Source organism: Phyllopteryx taeniolatus, chromosome 5, assembly GCF_024500385.1.
Source record: "Phyllopteryx taeniolatus isolate TA_2022b chromosome 5, UOR_Ptae_1.2, whole genome shotgun sequence".
In the NCBI taxonomy this organism is placed as follows: Eukaryota; Metazoa; Chordata; class Actinopteri; order Syngnathiformes; family Syngnathidae; genus Phyllopteryx; species Phyllopteryx taeniolatus.
Genome location: NC_084506.1, coordinates 11,984,289 through 12,006,037, shown reverse-complemented (window position 1 = coordinate 12,006,037; position 21,749 = coordinate 11,984,289). Strand labels below are relative to the sequence as shown.

The 21,749-nt window shown below is 40.0% G+C and overlaps 1 protein-coding gene across 2 annotated transcripts; it reads left to right on the top strand.

Moving 5' to 3' along the window:
• The first annotated feature begins 297 nt into the window (after positions 1-297).
• On the top strand, positions 298-20,536 carry klhdc4 (kelch domain containing 4). 2 transcript variants are annotated; one of them, XM_061773574.1, is made up of 13 exons: positions 298-549; positions 749-840; positions 1,047-1,125; positions 1,285-1,383; positions 1,639-1,775; positions 1,973-2,065; positions 12,259-12,421; positions 12,922-13,000; positions 13,075-13,283; positions 14,460-14,688; positions 17,348-17,527; positions 17,677-17,778; positions 19,391-20,536. In XM_061773574.1, the coding sequence occupies exons 1-13, from the start codon at positions 451-453 to the stop codon at positions 19,573-19,575; spliced, it is 1,746 nt and encodes a 581-aa protein (XP_061629558.1). In that variant the 5' UTR covers positions 298-450; the 3' UTR covers positions 19,576-20,536. The 2 variants fall into 2 exon arrangements, with proteins under 2 accessions (XP_061629558.1, XP_061629559.1); XM_061773575.1 differs by having other exon boundaries at positions 418-549; positions 753-840.
• Positions 20,537-21,749: the final 1,213 nt, after the last annotated feature.

The following is a 21,749-nucleotide window of genomic DNA, read 5'->3' as shown; positions in this document are numbered from 1 at the left end:
GGAATATCTTGCTTTTTTTCCACGTTCCTCCATGTCACTGGTGTCCCTGTTTGGTCCCCAAGAGCTCAACCAATCAATCAATCAATTAATCATTCATTTATTCAATGAATGAATAAAGGACTCCATCAGTCAATCAATCCCTTTCTATTTACATCTTTTTTTACTCTTATTTTAAAAAATAAATACTAAAGTAAAGAAAATATACCAGAAAAGTCACATATGTGCAGTATTTAAATTGTTCGCGGGCGAAATTCCGTTGAACAATTGTAGAGTATTCATCCGAGACGCTAGAGGGCGCTCTCACGTTTAGACAGCCTTGCATCAGAGTTTCCGGAAACCGAAGCCTGCTATTGCGGGACAGCATTGGAGCTCACTGAACATGTGGGACGTGTTTGTGGATGCCAATTGAACGTTTTCGTTTCTTCTCACTGGATAAAATCACCAGCGGCTATGGGGAAAAAAAGCAAAACTGAAAAAAAAGTGAAGGGAGCAGAGAAGACCGCTGCCAAAATGGAGAAAAAGGTTTCCAAGAGGTCCAAACGTGAAGAGGTGACAAATGTTTGACATTTTATGAACCTAACATTAAGCTCGCAGTTTTGTAGACTTTCGCCATGCTTCAAATGGAAAACGAATTCCAACATTACTGTCGTGCAATTCAGTCAAACAAAACAGTCAATAACCACTCAACATAACTGACATCATAATAATTGAAAGGCGATGAAGGTGCTAATTTATTCTGTTAATCTAGGAAGATTTGGAGGCTCTGATTGCTGAATTTCAGAGTATGGATGCCAAGAAGACTCGGGTAGTAGAGACTGCATGTCCCCCTCCATCAGCAAGGTGAGAGTGCAGTGTACTAGTGTCATAATGACATCAAATAGAACCAAAACACAACCACTCAAACAGAGAAGTTGACACAGTTTTCCAAGCACACAAATCGTACTCTCAAAATGTGGCCCATTTTGGATATTTCTTTGAAAGCCTTATTTTTATTTAAATTGATTGAACTCATGATCTCATTCTTAACATTTCTTTATGGTTTTCAGATTAAGTGCATCCCTTTCTGCTCATCCAGAGAAGGATGAGCTCATCCTGTTTGGTGGTGAATTCTTTAATGGGAAGAAGGTAATATAACACAAACTATGTCTAATGCAATCTTTACAAATATGCTTATCTGTAAATTCCTTAGAATGTTTCTCTAATAAAGCTCCATAGATATGTTTCCTTTGCTTTCTGATTGACCCAGACCTTCAATCTAAATTCTCGTGTTTTTCTTTTTTGCAGACATACCTGTACAATGATCTGTTTTTCTATAACATTAAAAAGGATAGCTGGGTTAAGTCAGAGATCCCCAACCCTCCTCCTCCACGATGCTCTCACCAGGTATGTCACAGTCACACACGTACTCCGCTAACATGTCTGCTCTTATCTAAACATTGCAAAGGTTCATTGCACCAATTGACATTTCAGCCTCACTTAGCTAGTTACCTAATGTTAACAGATGCAGATTAAAACATTTTTACCAAGATATTCACCACATAGAGGCAGGTGTTATCCTGCAAAAGCTTCACTCAGGTGTTTGTTCAAGAGGATCTAAAGTTTAACATTGCCTCCTTTTGTGTATCGCCCCCCCTTCAGGCGGTGCCAGTCTCTCAAGGGGGCGGCCAGCTGTGGGTGTTTGGAGGAGAGTTTGCATCTCCAAACGGGGAACAGTTCTACCACTACAAGGACCTTTGGGTGTTGCACCTTGCTACAAATACCTGGGAGAATATCAAGTATGACAGTCAGGCTCTGTTAAGGGCTACTGCTTATTGTTTTTTATTTAAGCATCACTTAATTAGATTTTATTGCTTGAAAGATCCACATCACTTTGCCAGTAGGTAGGCTGACGAGACAGTTAAAGTTGATTAAGGCACTATTTGAGACATAACTTATTTTTTAACATATGTGAACCTTTAATGTGTTTGTCAAGAGCACCTGGTGGTCCATCGGGTCGCAGTGGCCACCGGATGGCCCTCAGCAGGAGACAGCTGCTGGTGTTTGGAGGTTTCCATGAGAGCACCAGGTAGGCACAATGTTAACCTATAGACCAGGCAGTTTAAATTCAAGGCCATGGATCACGTCTGTAAAAAATAAATTAAAAAAGAAAATAAATGAATTTGTTATAAACAGCCTGTCAGTAAATGGGACTTACTCTATACCACTCATCCCACAACTCCCATAACGCAACACGACAGCTGCCGTGCTGGCCTCGCTGAGCACTGACAGTGATGGACAGTCAACGAATGCATAAATCAGCGTCAAGACATTTACATTCTTGCAAGTGGCCAAATGAAAAGTGGACTTTGAGATTCCAGAGCTGGTGGCGGTACTTGTTTGTTGACTCTGAAAGTAAACCTACCTTGTTCGTGGCGCTACTTTGTCCGCAGTCAAAGAAGCAAACTTAGGGCGGCACTATGACACAAAACATCAGGACAAGTAACAGTGGTCAAAACACGAGACGCTGTGACTAGACTTTACACTGATTTTATCGACCTGATCGGTATCGGCCGATTATTACCATTTTATGCTGATCGGCTTTAATGTCATCATTCGCCGATCCAATCAATGCTCCAAAAGACATTGACTCCTCATCACCATCGTGGACAGTATATTTGAATCTAAAAGCTAGTTTATTTTTAGCCTTGTCACGCGTCTTTGTATGTAGTACTGTAAATATCTGACGGCCAATAAAGTTCTAAAAAAAAAAAACGTCGGCGGTGTGGGACAGACAAAACGTCTGAGACAGACAACACGTAATGCAATCAGACTGCAAGGGAAATTGGCTCTTTCACGATTGTCAGACTACTGCAATAAAATATTGTATTCCGATACCACCGCATCCCGTTTTTTACGATCATTGAGCTTTATCTTGTCAACTCAAATGCGACCGGATACACTCGTTATGGTGGCGATGACAACAAGGGTGGATCGCGCCGACTGTATTATAAGGACAAAATGGGGAAAAACGTGTGTTGGTGGTCACTGGTGCTCAGGACAGGAGAGTACATTCATTTAAGGCTTGCTTGAGGTATGTTCCCGTACTTTTAATACGATACGGCTTGCAAGCAGACAACAAACCGTTATGTAGCCTAGCAAGCTAGTGTTACCACAAACGGTTGGACGTAAACATGGCGCCGTTCTGTCGAATCATGCTCTAAAGTTTCGGTGTGGCTGAAGTAATTTAATTACAATAAAGTAATTTAATTACAGTAAGTTAGCACCCATTATCACGTTGTAATGTTGGTTTGACCTGACTGATTAGAATACACGATCTGACTAGAGCAGTGATTTCCAACCTTTATGGAGCAAGGAACATATTTTACAATTGAAAAATCTCACGGCACACCAACAAACAAAAATGTCACAAAAAGTGGATACATGAATTACTGTATTTACTTCCTGCCATCTAATAGAAGACCATTCATTTGTTCTGTCTGTCACTATGCCTCACTGGCATAAATAGATGAACAAAGATACATTATTTATTGTAAATATATATTTTTTTTAGCACAAGTATCTACAGCAATTGGACAGGTCATTTAAATAGACACGTTGCTCCATCTTGTGATCGGATTGGTGATCGGTTATCGTTTTTTTAAACTTGCTGATCGGTGATCGGCCCCAAAAATCCTGATCATGTAAAGCCAAGTTTTGAAACTGCCTTTTCATACAATGTCCATTTTAAGGAATGAAAAATCAATATGAGAGAAACAACAGATTTCATTGATTTGAAGGTGACATAAATTAGTTCACACAGCTGATTTGTTATGAAACCTTGAGTTTCCTTTCAAAATCAAGAGTTCCAATGACGTACTGATAGGGTTATTTTAACAAACACGTTCACCAAGGGAGGAGACTGAAAGAAATCAAGAAACCTGAGTTAAGTAACTGCAAAGTGAGAGCAGCTGCAAGAACAAGCACCGTGCTTATCTCTCCCAACTCCTCTGAGGTGCCTGTCCCTGCGCAGCTCTTTTTATTAAGGCTTGAGTAGGTGGTATCACATTCCATGACCTTTTAAGGATGTGGTCAGTGCCTGGAGGTGAGGGGATTTTATTGCCTTGTGAAATGTGCATTGTAGCACTCCTCCAAGCTGCTCTTGCTTCCAGTGAACAAGGGTGCTGTCATCTCAATACAGTTACAGCAACAATGTATTTTTATGCAATAATATATACAATTTTTCCATCATTTCCCTCCTTTTTATCAAATAAAAATACATTACTCATCATACTGTCACATTTCACAATGATTTTCATGACAATAACCATAACATGTATTTCATCATGTACTTCAACCTCTTGTCTCACAATCATCATATTGTTCTTCTTTCAACAAAATCATATATTCATCACTCAACATCAATCAGGTGACAGTGTACCATTTTGGACATCATGTTACGAAGGGATGGCAAGATACATCCAGCAAATAAACAAACCAACAACAATATAACAATTATTTATAATTTTCACCAATACTCTTGTCCATCTACCAGATGTAAACCATGTCAAGGGATTCCAACTTTTGTTCACATAATCTTGGGATTGAGGATTTCTTATATTTTACATTCTTTGTATGGCTTCAGCAATTATGTCCGTCTCCAGCATTTTCAGGAATATGGTACGTTTCATTGATCATGGCGCAAACTCCTCCTTATGCCACAATTAATATCAAGAACTATTCGATTTTATAAAACCATTATCCCCATGTCAGTCATTTCCTCATTATTTGTTTCCCATGCTTTAATGCTAGTATTTATAAAAATAGACATTGCATCTCGTGTAGGGTGCATTGAGGATGCAGGCATCTTTGTACCTGCGTAACAACTGGATGATTATTTTTTTTCTTTTACAATCATTGAAACGTACCTGTACCATGTATTCATTAAATATATATGTGATACATTCCAACCTTCATGGAGTATGTCATGATGTTCTTTCGACACAAATCTTGGTCTTTTGGCAATAGGATCAATACCATTTTCTTCTCTTCTATGCAAAAGTGGTGTAATCATTAACACCACATACAACAATACTATACATAATATTACTCTTGGCATGTAGTCAATGTGATGTCACATGGTCTTTTCAATTCCTGGTTTCTTCTTAAGCCAGAAAGCAATCATCTTCTTACCTTCTGAGAGGGAGAGGTTCCTAGCACTTTCACCTCTCTTTTTGCAACTAACAGTATTCTTGTCCCGTTCTTGACCAATTGTGTGTATTATTCTGCTCCTGTGCCACTTCTCACTCTCGCCCCTTCAGAAGGACAAAAGAAGGACGGCCCCCGATGGTTTGGATTGCACTTTACCCTTCTGTTGATGCGGGAGGGGCACTGGATACGCTCTAAGTCACTTCCTGCTCGATGGTCAGGTCCTGCGACTTCACAGCTCCTAAGAAGTTGGGGGAGTTCTATGGAGCAAGCCTCCCTCTTCCCTGACGTTGAGACTGATAGGCTCTATATGCCTAACCGCCTTTGTAGTCAGACTCCGCCCCACAACCGGGTGAGCTGCTTGTCAGTGGTACCGTCCGTCTCTTGCAGTGTGACAAATGGATCCAGGATCGTTCAGCGATCCTCACAGCAGTTGGGGTCGTCAACAACACTTGAAATGGACCTCCCCACCGCAGACTGGACCAACACTTTCATTTGATCACTTTGATCAGGTCCCAGTCTCCAAGTTCGATGGGAGGTTGGCCTTCCTGCAGCGGCAGAGATTCATCTGGCATTTGATTAGACATTGTCACTTCTTTGTCGTTAAATACTTCCCTCGTATAGTCACTTAAATGAATTTCTTCCATTTGCTCAGGACTTAACGGGCTATTTACAATAAGTATTTTAAATGGTCTTCCGTACAGAATTTCAAACGGACTTATCTGTCCTGCTCCGTTCACAATTCTCATGTACATTTTGACCAGATCCAAACAATTCAGCCATGACCTTCCTGTCTTGGTCATGCATTTTTTAATCTGTTTGCTTACAGTGCCATTCGTTCTTTCCACTAATCCTGCACTGTGTGGATGATATGAACAATGGTGCTTGAACTGGATGTCTAAATTTTGTCCTGTTTTCTCAACAATATTATTTACAAAATGACTAACGTTGTCACTCCAAATGATTTGTGGTATGCCATACCACACGATATATTTACACGATGTCATTGCCACAGTAATAGCATCTGGGTGTTTTGCTGGAACCATTTCAACCCAGTTTGAGGACACTTCAATCAGCACTAGGCAATATTTGTATTGTCCTACTTTATTCATTTCAATAAAATCCATTTGCACCGCTTAAAAATGATACTGTGCTTTTGGAAATCGGCCTCTCTTGGGACTGATCTTGTCACACACACTCAACAAAAAGTTTTAGAGAAATGATTGAATCCATATATAGCAAAGTGTTGTTCCACTATCTGCACCATCGCTCCTGTTGAGACATGGCACGGCTCATGACTTATAACTGCTGCCCACTTAAACAAGCCTTTCGGGTGGATGGGTTTACCTTTTTTATTACAAATTATTCCGTCATCATTTGTTATTGCATCTTTATTTTTCCTAAATGTTTTTTTCACTTTCTGGTGCACTTTTTGCATATCTTTTAATATTGTGTTGTCGAGTGGTTTGTTTTCATCTATTTTTTGGTCTACTGAAAATGTGTCGTGCATACCGACAGCTGCTTCTTTAGCTACTTTGTCTGCATATTGACTATCTGTCCAAATAGTCACTCTGTTATCTTTCATCAATGTGCATGCTTCTGTTAATGCTACTATTTCAGCTGCTTGTGCTGAAAGATTTGGCGGTAATTGTCCTGCTTCTAAAACTTTGTCATCGTTACAGCATCTCCCGTAGCATTCATACCATTGTCTTTTTTGTGATGAGCCATCCACATAAATATACAATGAATCCTCCAGGGGCAGATCTTTAAGGTGTGTCAGCTGATGAAACAACACAAATATCCGCTGATCCCTGCACGGCCATTGCAGCTGCAACTACAGCCTGCACACACATTGGCGTTACTCGTGCAACTGCATCAAGCCTAGTTGAATAGTATGCTACTGGCCTGAGTTTTGCTCCATGTTTTTGCAACAAAACTGAGGTCATGTGACCGTTTCGACAATCAACTGTCTGTTCAAATGGTTTTTCATAATTTGGTAACACCAATACTGCTGTTCCTGCCAAAATTCTTTTCAATTCACAAAATACTCTTTCTCCTTCCTCTGTCCATTGAATTTTGTCAGACATTGTCATTGGTGGTCCATAAATCAAATTTTGCAAAGGTGTTGTTATCTCTGCATAATTAGCTACCCAACTCCTGCTCTAATTGCACAGCCCCAAACAAAAAAACATCATCTGTCGTTTTGTTTCAGGTTGTGGAGCTGACAAGATGGCTTCTTTTCTCATAGGGTCCACATGACGACCGCTTGCCGTCAACATATGACCTAAATATTTCACTTCTGTCACACAAAATTGTAATTTAGCTTTGTTCACTTTTTGTTTGTTTGTTTTGGCAAGGTGTTGCAACAGAGCCAATGTGTCTTTTTCACAGTCTTGTTCATATTTTGATGCCACAAGAATGTCGTCCACGTAAGTCAAAATCTGACTTCCACATGGAGGATCAAATGTGCCCAAGCAAGTGTTGATTGCTTGGGAGAACATTGTGGGACTTTCACGATATCCTTGAGGTAAAAGATACATGTGTATCTTTTTCCTTCAAATGTAAATACAACCCAGAATCTTCTATCTGGGTGTCCTGGCATAGAGAAGAATGCATTACTTAAATCCACAACAGAAAATATTTTTACTTCAGGAGCCAAATTATTTAACGTGTGTGGATCTGGCACATTTGGTGCTCTAGCAATCACTGCTGTATTTGCTGCTTGCAAATCATGAACCATCCTCCATCCTACAGATGGGGGTGCTTTCTTGACTGGAAATATTGGTGTATTGCATGGTAAATCTGAACATTCAATTAACACTCCTGCTTTTAGCAAGCCATCAATTACTGGTCTTATACCTTCTTTAGCATCTTGCTTTAATGGATATTATTTTTTGCGTGGACGATATTCATTTTTGGCTCTAATTTCCACTGGCTCACATGTTGTCGTTAACCCAACATCAGAGCTGCTTTTTGTCCATAATTCATCAGGAAGCTGGTTCAGCTGCTCTTCCTGCTCTTTGATAAAAAATGTATCTCATACCGCTTCTATTTGTATGTCTGCAATGTCCTGCGCTGGCATCATTCTTGTATGCCATCCTAAGTACCATCTCCACATCTGCAATGTTTTGCTAAAGTCTGTTCTATTCCCAGACCTTGGCTCTCAATCTGTAGCTCTTTGTCCTCTAGCTGCCATAAGGCCTAAATTTGCCCATGTCTCGTTTACTTTTCATTAGAGACGTGTGAAATTGTATGATTACAAAACAGTCTTTCTGCCTCATCACTTAAAGCGACTGCTACTACTGCACTAGTCTACTTCCAGGACAAATATAGCAATTGCACTGTTTGTGGCCCTAATTTCATTACTTCATGTTCATATTTGTCGTCAGGACCAGGGGTCTCCTTGCAAGTTGTTATTTTTTTCTTCATGCTTATTAATCTTACTTTCAGCACATCTAAGCAATTCTTCCGCTACCCACAAACGGGGCACATTCACCAAATCCAAAGTCCAATAAAAATGTGCAGTCCCATGGCCCTCACGCACCTATATATTGTTTTCTTTGCCCAGTCTTTTTGCAATCATTCTATCTTTGAATGGAACAACTGCTATGTTCAATACTGTTATTAAATCTCTGTCCAGTAAATTTACTGCGAACTGTGGGGTGCTCTAACATGGTTTCCTGTTTCTGGATCATAGATAACTAGTGGTTTTGTCAGGGTGTCTATATTTATTGCTCCACTCGCAACTCTAACCATGGTTTTCTCTTTAGACATTTCTACATTGTTTTTTTTCTTTCCTTTCTTTCTTTCTTTCTTTCTTTCTTTCTTTCTTTCTTTCTTTCTTTCTTTCTTTCTTTCTTTCTTTCTTTCTTTCTTTCTTTCTTTCTTTCTTTCTTTCTTTCTTTCTTTCTTTCTTTCTTTCTTTCTTTCTTTCTTATCACTATTGTACATGCTCCTGAACCACACAAAAACATGTAACTTTGTCCAGCTACTTTCTAAAATTAGTCTATATCATTTTCGATTTGTATATCACAAACACAGTCATCTTTTACAATTTGTCTGTGATCAGATTTATCAAGTCAAGATCTCTTGCCCAATGTCCTTCTTTGCCACAATTCCAGCAACCTTCTGCATCCAGTTTTGACTGATTCCAACTCTCTCTTCCACTATTACCAGCATAATTTATTTCCTCTTCTCCTTTAGTACACCAGAATGTCTCTGTTTTCTTCACTACATTCTTTTTATTTCGTACTACACTTTCAGCATGTCTAGCATGATTCATAAACTCCTCCAAGATTTGAGTGGCCAGATTTACATCATGTTTCTTAATCCACTCTTTTACTTCTGATCTCATTCCATTTCAGTGATATGTGCTAACCAGTTGTTGCATATCACGGCACCACTCTTCTACATCTCTTTTGTAAGGTGTTAAGCTTTCCACCGCTTTCGCAAACTCTTCTTTTGATCAAGTTCTGTAACCAAGAATTGTTCTGCCTTCTCTGCCTCCTTCACCTTCATATGCAGGATTTGCCACTTCGATTATGGGATCCAGGTCCACTTCAGTTAATCTTGCAATTTGGGAGAGGAGTCTGGACTTAATACACTACCCATCATTCTGCTCTAATTGCCCAGACCACCAGTTTTACTTCTTGTTTGCGGTAGTGTGGCTGGAAGAGGCGGATACAGGCTTATCACATTCTTCTTTACAGAAGGCAGAGGAGAACCAGTATATGCTGGAGGCTTCTCCTCCCGTTCAGGGCCAGATAAAAGAGGAGCAGAGACCTCGGGTGCCTCCTCCCTGTTGTCTGCATCCCATTGTCTTCATTTCTTATAACCAATCTTTGTTTATCATCTAACTGACCTTTTTTCCGTTTTTTTGTGCTTCCACTTCCCATTTAATAGCTGCTCAAATTATTTATTTATTTTTCCCAATTCAATGATCCTTGGTATTGTCACTATTCCATTAAAATTATATTTCTTATTCCACCTGAGCACATTCTCAGTTGAGCTTTCATACTTTTCATCACCAGCCAATTCCCTGCCAACTTGGCTTTTCAACAACACTTTCCCATAATTAAATATGCCAACAGTGCAGCAAACAGAGTGAACATCTCTCAGTGGAGCGAACACAACCTTGTGGGTCTTAGAATCCGTTTTAGATTCACCTTTTGAACTGAAAAAATATCGACTTGTCACTTGCCACCTACTTCAACAGACGACAGCCTTACGTTAACACCGTCAGGTTTCTGGCTGCCCGCTGCTTTGGTTTTTTAGTGACTCGTTGCATTTATTTAACACACACTCCCACTCTTTCACACCTCAACCCTTCCCGTGTACCGCTGACCTTTTTGGACGGGACTACTCCACGTTTTTGATGTGCTGGAATACCCTCCACGGGACTACCCCACGTTTTTGGATAAGTGCTGGACTTAAACCCCACTTTTCTGATTAACTGCGAGACATAAACTCCACTTTTCAGTACGTGCGAGACTAAAATGCCTCCTCTAGCACAAGACTAAGTCCCTGCTTTCTGGTCGACGCCGGGATGGACTTCGCCTCCCCCGTCTGGCATGGGAATCAAACCCAGCTCTTACACGCACGTGCACAAGAAAGGTTGCACTCACAGTTCGTGACTCCTCGTCTGTCCTCCTTGATGGTGCCTGAATTCGGAATGCCGTCAATCCACGATCCCGGGGAGGAAGCTGATGCAACCGGCCACAGAAAGTGGACTTCTTTTTCAGAACTCGTCTGGCTGTGCACAGTCTTCAGTCGCCGTCAGCAACACCCCCGAGGACCGCAGATATGTTGGCATCCGGCTCGAAGGACCAAGTTACGATAGGGTTATTTTAACTAACACGTTCACCAAGGAAGGAGACAGACGTAAGAAATCAAGAAACCTGAGTTAGGTAAAGTGAGAGCAGCTGCAACAACAAGCACCATGCTTTTCTCTCCCAACTCCTCTGATGTGCCTGTCCATGCGCAACTCTTTTTATTAAGGCTCGAGTAGGTGGTATCACATTCCATGACCTTTTAAGGATGTGGTCAGTGCGTGGAGGTTTGGGGGTTTTATTGCCTTGTGAAATGTGCATTGTAGCACTCCACCAAGCTGCTCTTGCTTCCAGTGAACAAGGGTGCTGTCACCTCAATACAGTTACAGCAACAATGTATTTTTAAGCAATAATATATAACATTTTTCCATCACATACTATACCTCTTCTACAAAATACTTCCACAGATTTCGGGCCACTGATTGTAAATAAGATTTGTCACTGTGCACACAAAAACATGTATTTTGTCTAGAAAATGCATTTAATGTTGCAAAAATGCGTATACAGTACTGCAAAGCTAAATTTGTGAATACAAATTTGAGACGCTACAGGTGAGTTTAATCACCAACACTCTTAAAACTGAACTTGTGTTCACTAAGAAATTGAAAAAAAGCTTTCTTTTCATACGGGGTGTACTCGTCCTTTACAGTATGTTGAGCACTTCACATTTGTGTACTGTAATTGTCCCAATCATAACTCCAAGGAGGCTCGTGAGTGGAATGATCTCGACTCCCATACTGGAGACAATTTGATAATTTCCAGAGTCATATAAACAAAATGGGCAGCACGGTGAAAGACAGGTTATCACATCTGGCTCACAGTTCTGAGGTCCTGGGTTTAAATCTGGCCTCGCCTGTGTGGAGTTTGCACACCCGTTCCTGCTTGGGTTTTCTCCGGGTACTCCGGTTTCCTCCCACATCCCAAAAACATGCACGGTAGGTTAATTGAAGACTCTAAATTGCCCATAGGTGTGAATGTCCGTGCGAATGATTATTTGTCTGTGTGTGCCCTGCGATTGGCTGGCAACCAGTTCATGGTGTACCCCGCCTCTCGCCCAGAGTCAGCTGAGATAGGCTCCATCACACCTGCGACCCTAGTGACAATAAGTGGTATTGAAAATGGATGGATGGATGGATGGATATAAATAACATTTGCAATAATGGAAATTATGATTTGTCATTCTTGCCTCAGCTTTACTGATCATTTTCTTTTTTTTTTTTTCTTTGACATGTTTTTCACCTCACAGAGATTTTATCTACTACAATGACATCTACTCGTTCTCCTTGGACACTTTCTCTTGGTCACGGCTCTCTGTGTCAGGCGTTGCCCCCTTGCCACGCTCCGCCTGTCAGATGACCTCTACGCCTGATGGCTCCGGTGTCATCATCTATGGAGGATACTCCAAACTGGTGTGTGTGTGTTTATGGTTTTGATATATATTATATATATATATTATATATATATATATATATGTATACATGTATTTTTTTGCTTTGTTTTGCGGGCCAAAATTTGTTAGGCGTGAGCTCCAGGTGCACAGATTAAGGTGCTCCAATGCCCTTGCCGATATACTTTCAGCAATTTCTTGAATAGGACAAACAGTCCAACACAAATACAAATTGAAGACACTGCTGTAGGCAGACTAACCCACAAGCGCTCCTGACGTCTCCCACGAGGTGCAGTGCTATTTTTATCCAGCCCATAAACTGTTTTCTTTTTGGGGGGGGGGGGGTGCTGCTTCAAACCGATTAAGGGCTTTCAGTTCATTTCAAATAGAAAAATGTATTTGAGAAATTAGTAAATTGAGTTACGAGTTTGGTCAAAATAAATAAAACTTAACTAAGTTAAGGTATCACTGTAAGTGTAAATGCAATGTGCCAATGCCCTAATAGCTGCTGTGTTCACATAGAGACTGAAAAAGGACATTGAGAAGGGAACGATCCACTCTGACATGTTTCTCCTTAGGCAAGAGGGTAAAGCTGGCCAAGGTACAGCCAACATAAGCACAATGCAATGTGAAGTTGACATCTTGTTTGATTTTATAATTTGTCTGTTTTTCCAGAGAAGTGGACATGGTCCAGATTGAGCCCATCAGGAAACAAGCCGCCGCCCCGCTCTGGCTTCTCCATGGCGGTTGGCCCGTCAGGGCGCGCCGTGTTGTTCGGTGGGGTTTATGATGAGGAAGAGGAGGAGACGCTGGAGGGTGACTTCTACAATGACCTCTACTTGTTTGATACAGTCAAGAACCGCTGGTATCCTAGTCAACTCAGGGTAAGCTGCTATCAACTGACCGATTAAATTCACAGTGCAAAATTACAAATATAGAGAACCCATTATTATTATTATTATTGTAGGGGATGCACTCCAGACCCACCCGCGTTAGGTAAAATTCTACAATATAGAAAGACCATATTGTTTTTTTTCAAGTATTTTTACCCCTCCCACATGCTTTAAACGTATTAAAACACATAATTACAACAAAACACTTTAAAATCCTCCTTGGCGCCTGTTGTCACAGTCTCGTTTGCACAGTTGTTGAAATAATAATTGGCAAACCATGCTTGCTTCAAGCTGCTTATTTGTCACTCCCAGTTAAATTTCACTGTAAAACTGTCACATACAGAAAGGGAATTAAACATTATTTGAACATTAAAATGTTGAACCAATTCATATAGAGGTGAGTAGCCAAATATTGTATTTAAGAGTATTGTTACTTAATAATAATATGACTCAAGGAAAATTAAAAAGCAGTCTTCCAAATAATTACTTGATCAAGTATTCAGTGATAAAACTACTCAAGTAACTGGTGAGTAACTTGTGATTTATAATTTTTTCAAAGCATGAACATCAGATTGACAAAAATATGAAATACTGTACGTGGTAATATTACCCAGCAATATCACTTAAATAAAACAATAATAAATTAGATCTTTATAAAATAACAAATTAAGGCTAATTGAGTCAGAAGAAATGGCCTTAAATAAACGTTCTTTGTTTACACAGCACAAGTTCTAAGTGGAGTTCATGTAGGCTGAAATATGGACTTTTTAGGAAGACACAGATGACAACGCACGACAGCTGTTTTTTTTTGTTTGTAGTCAGGAAGGAAAGCTGATTCAATGAGGCCAGGAAAGTTGTGCATTCTCTGACTGCGAGTCGCACGCTGAGGAAACCCTCCATTGTTTCTGCTATGCCGTGCTTTATATACTGTAAATGTAAAAACTTTGCAAATTTAACTTCTGTGTGGGCGGGGCCGTGGAGGTTTCGTATGCAGTCATGTGACTGCCTGGCTCCGTACAAACGTCACCAGTAGTTACCTTGTATTGTGGAAACAGAGTCATGTGACAAAGGTCTCTCTGACATGCCAAAACTAATAGATTGCGCAAGGGCTAATAAATAAATAAAGTACTAGTAGTAAAGTAGTGAGCGGAATGTCGGTCTTTTCAGGGTAACAAGACGGATAAGAAGAAACGTCGGCGAGGGAAGAAGGATGAAGCTGGGGGGGAGGCGGCAGATAAGGAGAAAGAAGAAGATGCTCCCACAGGGCCCACTGAGGTCATCAAGGAGATTGTTACAGAAGATGGCACAGTGATGACCATCAAGGAAGTAATCCCCGGAGCTCAGGAAGCGGAGGAGACAAATGCCGATGATGAAGAGGAGGAGGAAGAGGAGGATGGTACGATCGAATACACACTTTCACGGAATTACAATTTAGAGTCCCTGTGAATTAGTGAGATGACAGCAGTTTTGTTTTCTTGTTTGCGCTGACCTCATTGTCTTTAGAGATTGTTTGTCTTTCTTGAAGCAAGAACACTAGATTTCTCACCAGACACAACTTGCTCTTGTCAGGAGTCTGCTTGTAAAAAGATTGTCAGGCATAAGCAAGAATCCTATTGATATTGAATGTAATCCGACACACGATGGCCAAGGTAGCTCTGGTCTAAAAGCACATGTACATCTACTATTATAATTTCAATATACCCCATCAATACGACTCTGACACCAGGGGAATATGCCGATCAGTGATGTAAATGCACCTGTGTCTGCCCACAAAAACAAAAAGGGCATTAAAAAAACACCCAGTGTAAATCAAAACCATAGACAAAGCTTTGGCCATTAAATGTGACGTTAATATCGTACATTAGAGATGTATAGATCATTAAATAAGGAGAATACTTGTAGACGTCAGCGTTACCTTCCTTGAAACCAATGCGTGACCGGATAAAATTGTTTTAATTTTTTTTACAGTTTTACCCCTCTGACATGCTTCGAACACATTTCAACTTATTACACTTTTTAAATATTCCTTAGCAACTGTTCTCACTTTCGCTGTCAAGAGATGGGAGAGGTAACGGCACTTTAAGAAAACATTTGTACAATTCTCTAAATAAGAGGCAAAGATTTGTCACTCCCAGTTGAAATTTACCGTAATACTGACACACAAAACAAACAACAAAATTGTATCTAACATATACAACCCCAATTCCAATGAAGTTGGAATGTTGTTAAAGATAATTAAAAACAGAATACAATGATTTGCAAATCATGTTCAACCTATATTTAATTGAATACACTACAAAGACAAGATATTTAAATTTAAAACTGATAAACTTTATTGGTTTTAGCAAATAATCATGAACTTATAATTTTATGGTTGCAACCTGTTCCAAAAAAGCTGGGACAGGTGGCAAAAAAGACTGAGAAAGTTGAGGAATGTTCATCCAACACCTGTTTGGAACATCCCACAGGTGAACAGGCTAATTGGGAACAGGTGTGTGCCCTGATTGGCTATAAAAGGAACTTCCCTGAATTGCTCAGTCATTCCCAAGCAAAGATGGGCGAGGTTCACCTCTTTGTAAACAAGTGCAGAAGAAAATAGTCGTACAGTTTAAGGACAATGTTCCTCAACGTACAATTGCAAGGAATTTAGGGATTTCATCATCTACGGTCCATAATATCAAAAGGTTCAGAGAATCTGGATAAATCACTGCATGTCAGCGGCAAGGCCGAAAACCAACATTGGATCCCCGTGACCTTCGATCCTCAGGCGGCACTGCATCAAAAACCGACATCAATGTGTAAAGGATATCACCACATGGGCTCAGGAACACTTCAGAAAACCAATGTCAGTAAATACAGTTCGGCGCTACATCCGTAAGTGCAACTTGAAAACTCTTCTATGCCATTTATCAACAACACCCAGAAACGCCGCCAGCTTCTCTGAGCCCGAGCTCATCTAAGATGGACTGATGCAAAGTGGAAAAGTGTTCTGTGGTCCAACGAGTCCACATTTCAAATTGTTTTTGGAAATTGTGGATGTCGTGTCCTCCGGGCCAAAGAGGAAAAGAACCATCAGGACTGTTATGGATGCAAAGTTCAAAAACCAGAATCTGTGATGGTATGGGGCTGTGTTAGTGCCGATGGCATGGGTAACTTACACATCTGTGAAGGCACCATTAATGCTGAAAGGTACATACAGGTTTTGGAGAAACATGCTGCCATCCAAGCAATGTATTTTTCATGGACGCCCCTGATTATTTCAGCAAGACAACGCCAAACCACATTATGCACGTGTTACAACGGCGTGGTTTCGTAGTAAAAGAGTGCGGGTACTAGACTGACCTGCCTGCAGTCCAGACCTGTCTCCCATTGAAAATGCATGGCGCATTATGAAGCGGAAAATACGGCAATGGAGACCCCGGACTGTTGAACAGCTGAAGCTGTACATCAAGCAAGAATGGGAAAGGATTCCACCTACAAAGCTTCAACAATTAGTGTCCTCAGTTCCCAAACGTTTATTGAATGTTGTTTAAAGAAAAGGTGATGTAACACAGTGGTAAACATGACCCTGTCCCAACTTTTTTGGAACGTGTTGCAGCCATAAAATTTTGCAAATCATTGTATTCTGTTTGTATTTATGTTTAACACAATGTCCCAACTTCATTGGAATTGGGGTTGTAATTTGAAATGCCTTAGACGGGCTAACATAAATTAGCATGGATGTGATGGTAATTTTAAACCTTCAAACTACTACTTTAACACACTTGGAGCAGCAACACATACAAATAGCATACAAGTTTGCTTACGGGCATATATTCACTGTGCTCTGTGCTGACTTACACCTGCAGTGTAACCATTTATTTTTGTTGTCTTTAAAAAAAAAAAAAATAATAATAATCTCCCAAGTGGTTGGAATTTTCAACCAGTTTTCCTAATTAAACATTATTGATCAGTTAGGATGTCACTGTCACTCGACAGTTTATTTTCTTATAATAATAGCCAAGTGACAAATGGAGATGATTTTTTTGGGTGTTTCTTCTTCCATTCTTATTCAGCATCAGCCATTGTGGAGCCCTGCCCACGCTCCAGTGCCATGGCAACGGTGCGTCAGGGCAAGCTCTTCCTCTACGGCGGGATGTTTGAGGTGGGCAGCCGCCAATTCACCTTGAACGACTTCTACTGTCTGGACCTCCACAAAATGGACCAATGGGAGGTCTTGGTTAAGATGGATCCAAGTGAGTCATCCAGTTAGGAAAAACAGATTGTCAAGACCACCTTAGAAGTCACATAAATCAACATCTGAAATATAATCAGCATCAGATCAACAGTGAGCCTGGTGGTGCCATGTGAGTTTTCATTGGGTTTTATGATTCACTCTCTTTAGAGACCCAAGAATGGCTGGAAGAGTCTGAATCAGAGGACAGCGATGAGGAACAGGAGGTGGAAGGAGGAGCAGAGGGAGGGGAAGAGGAGTCTGATAAGGAAGGCAAGGGATTATTCATATATATATTTTTAACTGTTGTTGTGCTTAATGTTGGTCCTTCTCAAGAACAATTAGGCACAAAGACCAGAACATTATTAAAAGAAGTCACAAAGTGCATCACAATTTAAAATGAAAGTAAAAGTAGTAGTAGTCAAATGTACAAACACGAGTAGAAAAGTGCAATAAAATATGTAGGCAAATAACATGTTTAACTAACTTCCAATATGTTGAAATATAGATACATACACACTAGATGTATTTAAGATGGTTTTTCGAGGCGGTAGTAAAACAAAATACAAATAATTATTAGGCTTGACACGATCAGGATTTTTTAGTTTAAAAAAAACGATAACCGATCCGATCACAAGAGGGAGCAATTTGTCTATTTAATTGACTTGTTAATTTACTGTATATACTTGTGTACTTAATTGCTCAAAAAAGTATTTACAATAAGTAAGTTATCTTTGTTCATCTATTTATGCCAGTAAGGCATAGTGGCAGACACAACAAATAAATGGTCTTCTATTAGATGGCAGGAAGTACATACAGTAATTAATGTCTCCACTTTTTTTGACATTTTTGTTTGTTGGTGTGCCGTGAGATTTTTCAATTGTAAAATATGTGCTTTGGCTCCATAAAGGTTGGAAATCACTGCTCTCGTCAGGTCATGTATTCTAAATTAGATCATTACAACATGACAGAAGTAATGGGTGCTAACTTACTGTAATTAAATGACTTTATTGCAATTAAATTACTTCACCCACACCGAAACTTTAGAGCATGATTCGACAGAACGGCGGCACGTTTACGTCCAAACGTTTTTGGTACCACTAGCTTTCTGGGCTATATAACGGCCCATTTTGTTCTTATTATACAGTCGCCGCGATCCACTCTTGTTCTCGTCACCATGGTAACGAGTGTATCCGGTCGTATAGGTTGACAAGATAAAGCCCAATGATCGTAAAAAACGGGATGCGAAGATTTTTAATGCAGTAGTCTGACATAGTGCAATTGTGAAAGACCAAATTTGTCTTGTAGTCTGATCCACGCATTACGTGTCGTCTGTCCCACACCACCGACGTTTTAAAAAAAAAATAATAATAATAACTTTATTGCTGGTCAGATATTTACAGTACTACGTCAAAAGACACGCAACAAGGCTAAAAATAAACAAACTTTTGGATTAAAATATACTGTACACAATGGCGACGCGGAGTAAATGTATTTTGCGAACCAGATCAATATTGGCGAATTAACATAAAATGCTAATTATCGGCCGATACCGATCAGGCTGATCAGAACGGTGTAAAGGCTAATAATTAATCGTCAAATAACGACGGAATATAATTAGTAAGCTTTTTCAGTTGTGTGCACATTCAGCATACAAACGGTAACGAAGTAAAACCACATGAATGAAAAAGCATTTATAGCGTATTGATATAAAATTGAAATCAGCAATATCCATATTTTGTCTGATTAACGGCAAGAGGAAATTTTTAATCAGAGTTGGCTATTGCGGTACATCACAGGCTTTTCCAATTTGGTTTCCGAGCTGACTTCAGTGTATCATATGATTTAAAAAAGAAAAAAGTGAAAGATTATTGTTTCTTCCCAGATGAAGATGACCATCCAGCAGCGAAGCCCGGGGAGACGCTGACAGAATACCAGGCCCGCACAGAGCAATACTGGATACGACTCACACAAGCCAACATGGGTGCAGATGCTAAGGACAAAAAAGTCGTCAAAGTCGCCTTAGCCATGGCTAAAGTCTTCTATGAAGACCACACGGAGGGTGCTTAAGCAACTTTGGCCTTACTTTGTAAAATACATTGTGTATGTTTTTATGCATGATATACCATAGAACCTGTGTAAATAGTCAAATAATAATAATTACTTTGAACACAAGAAAGAAGGTGCCTTGAATCTCAAACATTTATGTGTGCACGTTGCATGTTCTTACTGTGCTTGTGGGAACAAGCTTTCGTCGCACACTTCAAAAACAAGTTAGGTTGATTGAAGACTCTAAATTGCTCATTGGTGTCAATGTGACCCGAAACTCTAGGGTATCAGAGCTGTATAAACCCAAGCCCCCAAATAAGCGATATGGAAAATGGATGGATTACCAGACATTTATTGATAAAGCTGTTAGTTATGTAACACTGTATAAGATCACATAAGATTACCTTTATTAGTCCCAAAATACGGCAATGTAGGTAACGGTGAACAGTGTGTTAAAAGTTCATTTACACCTGCATCAGAAATGAATCACATTTCAAAATATGTTCAATATTGACACCCGACTCATCAAATTTTGTTTTCAGTCAAACGATTAAAAATTGAACCCGCATTATTCATCATGGTCAGCAGAGGGCGACTAGTGGCTGCGGTCACAAGAAAATACCCCCTACTTTAGTTTTTTTTCACAGTGAAGTTATGCATGGATTCCATACATACTAATCCATAGTGGCGCTACATTAGTGCTGAGGCAATTTTTCACTTAACACCAACTTTAAATGTGTAAAAAGCTACAAATTCCACATAATTTCATTTGTTTTGTGTTCATTGTGTATACAGTAAGATTTTAAAAAGTTTAAATGATTTCTTGTATTGGGATGTTTTGAGAACATTTTAGAAGAGTGAGGCTTGTATAAGAAAAAAAAATCCAAGGAAATGGGACAAATGCGTGGTGAAAACAATGTTTCCTATGATTTTGATTACTCCTGAGTAATGTATTTAAAATAAAAAAATCACCCACCAGAAATATTTTGTCTGACTATTGTCTGCCTCTACACCCTGAGATCGACTGGTGACCAGTCCAGGGTGTAGTCACCTGGGATAGGCTCCAACTCCTCGTGAACCTTAACAGTTTAAGTGGTATAGAAAATGGATTGATGGATCGGTGTGCCTTTAGCTGGTCTGTACAGTTAATCGAGTAAAGGACATTTCCAAATGTGTCTCTATTGATGGGTTATGCAAGAAAATCACTGCTATAATGCATTGTGTTTGGAATGAGGATGATTTTGTTAAATGTATTTTTACACTTAAATGAACAAAATCGCACCTGCTAATGGTAACCGAGTCTACATTTCTTTACAGCGTTCACACATTTCAATATCACAGCGCAGTTGTTTTTCAACACTTCATCAACCGTTTTTTCTCACTTCATTGCAAATATGCACACATTGTTGCAGTAAGCTGAATCAGGCAAAAGTGGAAGAAAGGAAAGAGTGGGTGAAATATGAAAATATGTTGAGAATGACAGAACAAGGAGAAGAAGAGGAACAAGGGATGCAGTGAGGGGAAGATGGTGAGGACAAAGTGCATGACTTGTCGGAGAAGACATCAATCACTGAGCACCAGTCTATCCCGCTCTGACCTATTTTATTCTCCATCAGCATTCTGAATGAGGGATGAGAAGAGGCTGATGAATAATAGAGCAGAGTTGGATGAGAATGAGGCTTCCTCCCTCCCTCCTTCATAGCCCCTGTTCTTACCCTGCGTTTCCCCATTTTAATTTTAACTCTGACAAAAAAGGCTTTATAAATAACCAGAGAATTTTTTTAGCATGCACTGCTGACGTGATACAGTGCAGTGAAAAAGTATTGGCCCCCTTGTCAAATTCTTACATTTTTGCATTAGTTTCCCCCACTGTAATATTTAAGATCATCAAACAAATGTAAATAACAGGCAAATATAACCCACTAGTGAACTTGCAATGCTGTTTTTAAATGGTGATTTCAGTTATGAAGAAAAAAGGTCGCTTTGAGGCACACAACAGCACACTTGCACACAAGTCTCCACCCCCTCGTGGTGACCAAGGGCTGACACTGACCCGGGAAAGCGTGAAAAGCTCTCGATAGGATCAACACACGAAAAGCCCCGGGCCCTGATAACATACCTGGTCGTGTTCTGAGGGACTGTCCAGCTGAACTCACACGTCTTCACGGACATCTTTAACACCTCCTTGAGTCAGA

Bases quoted from the DNA above. Each gene is read 5' to 3' on its own strand.
- klhdc4 (XM_061773574.1), top strand. From the start codon at position 451: ATGGGGAAAAAAAGCAAAACTGAAAAAAAAGTGAAGGGAGCAGAGAAG. The intron at 550-748 runs GTGACAAATGTT...CTGTTAATCTAG, and splicing joins AGAGGTCCAAACGTGAAGAG to GAAGATTTGGAGGCTCTGAT. The intron at 13,001-13,074 runs GTACAGCCAACA...CTGTTTTTCCAG, and splicing joins AGAGGGTAAAGCTGGCCAAG to AGAAGTGGACATGGTCCAGA.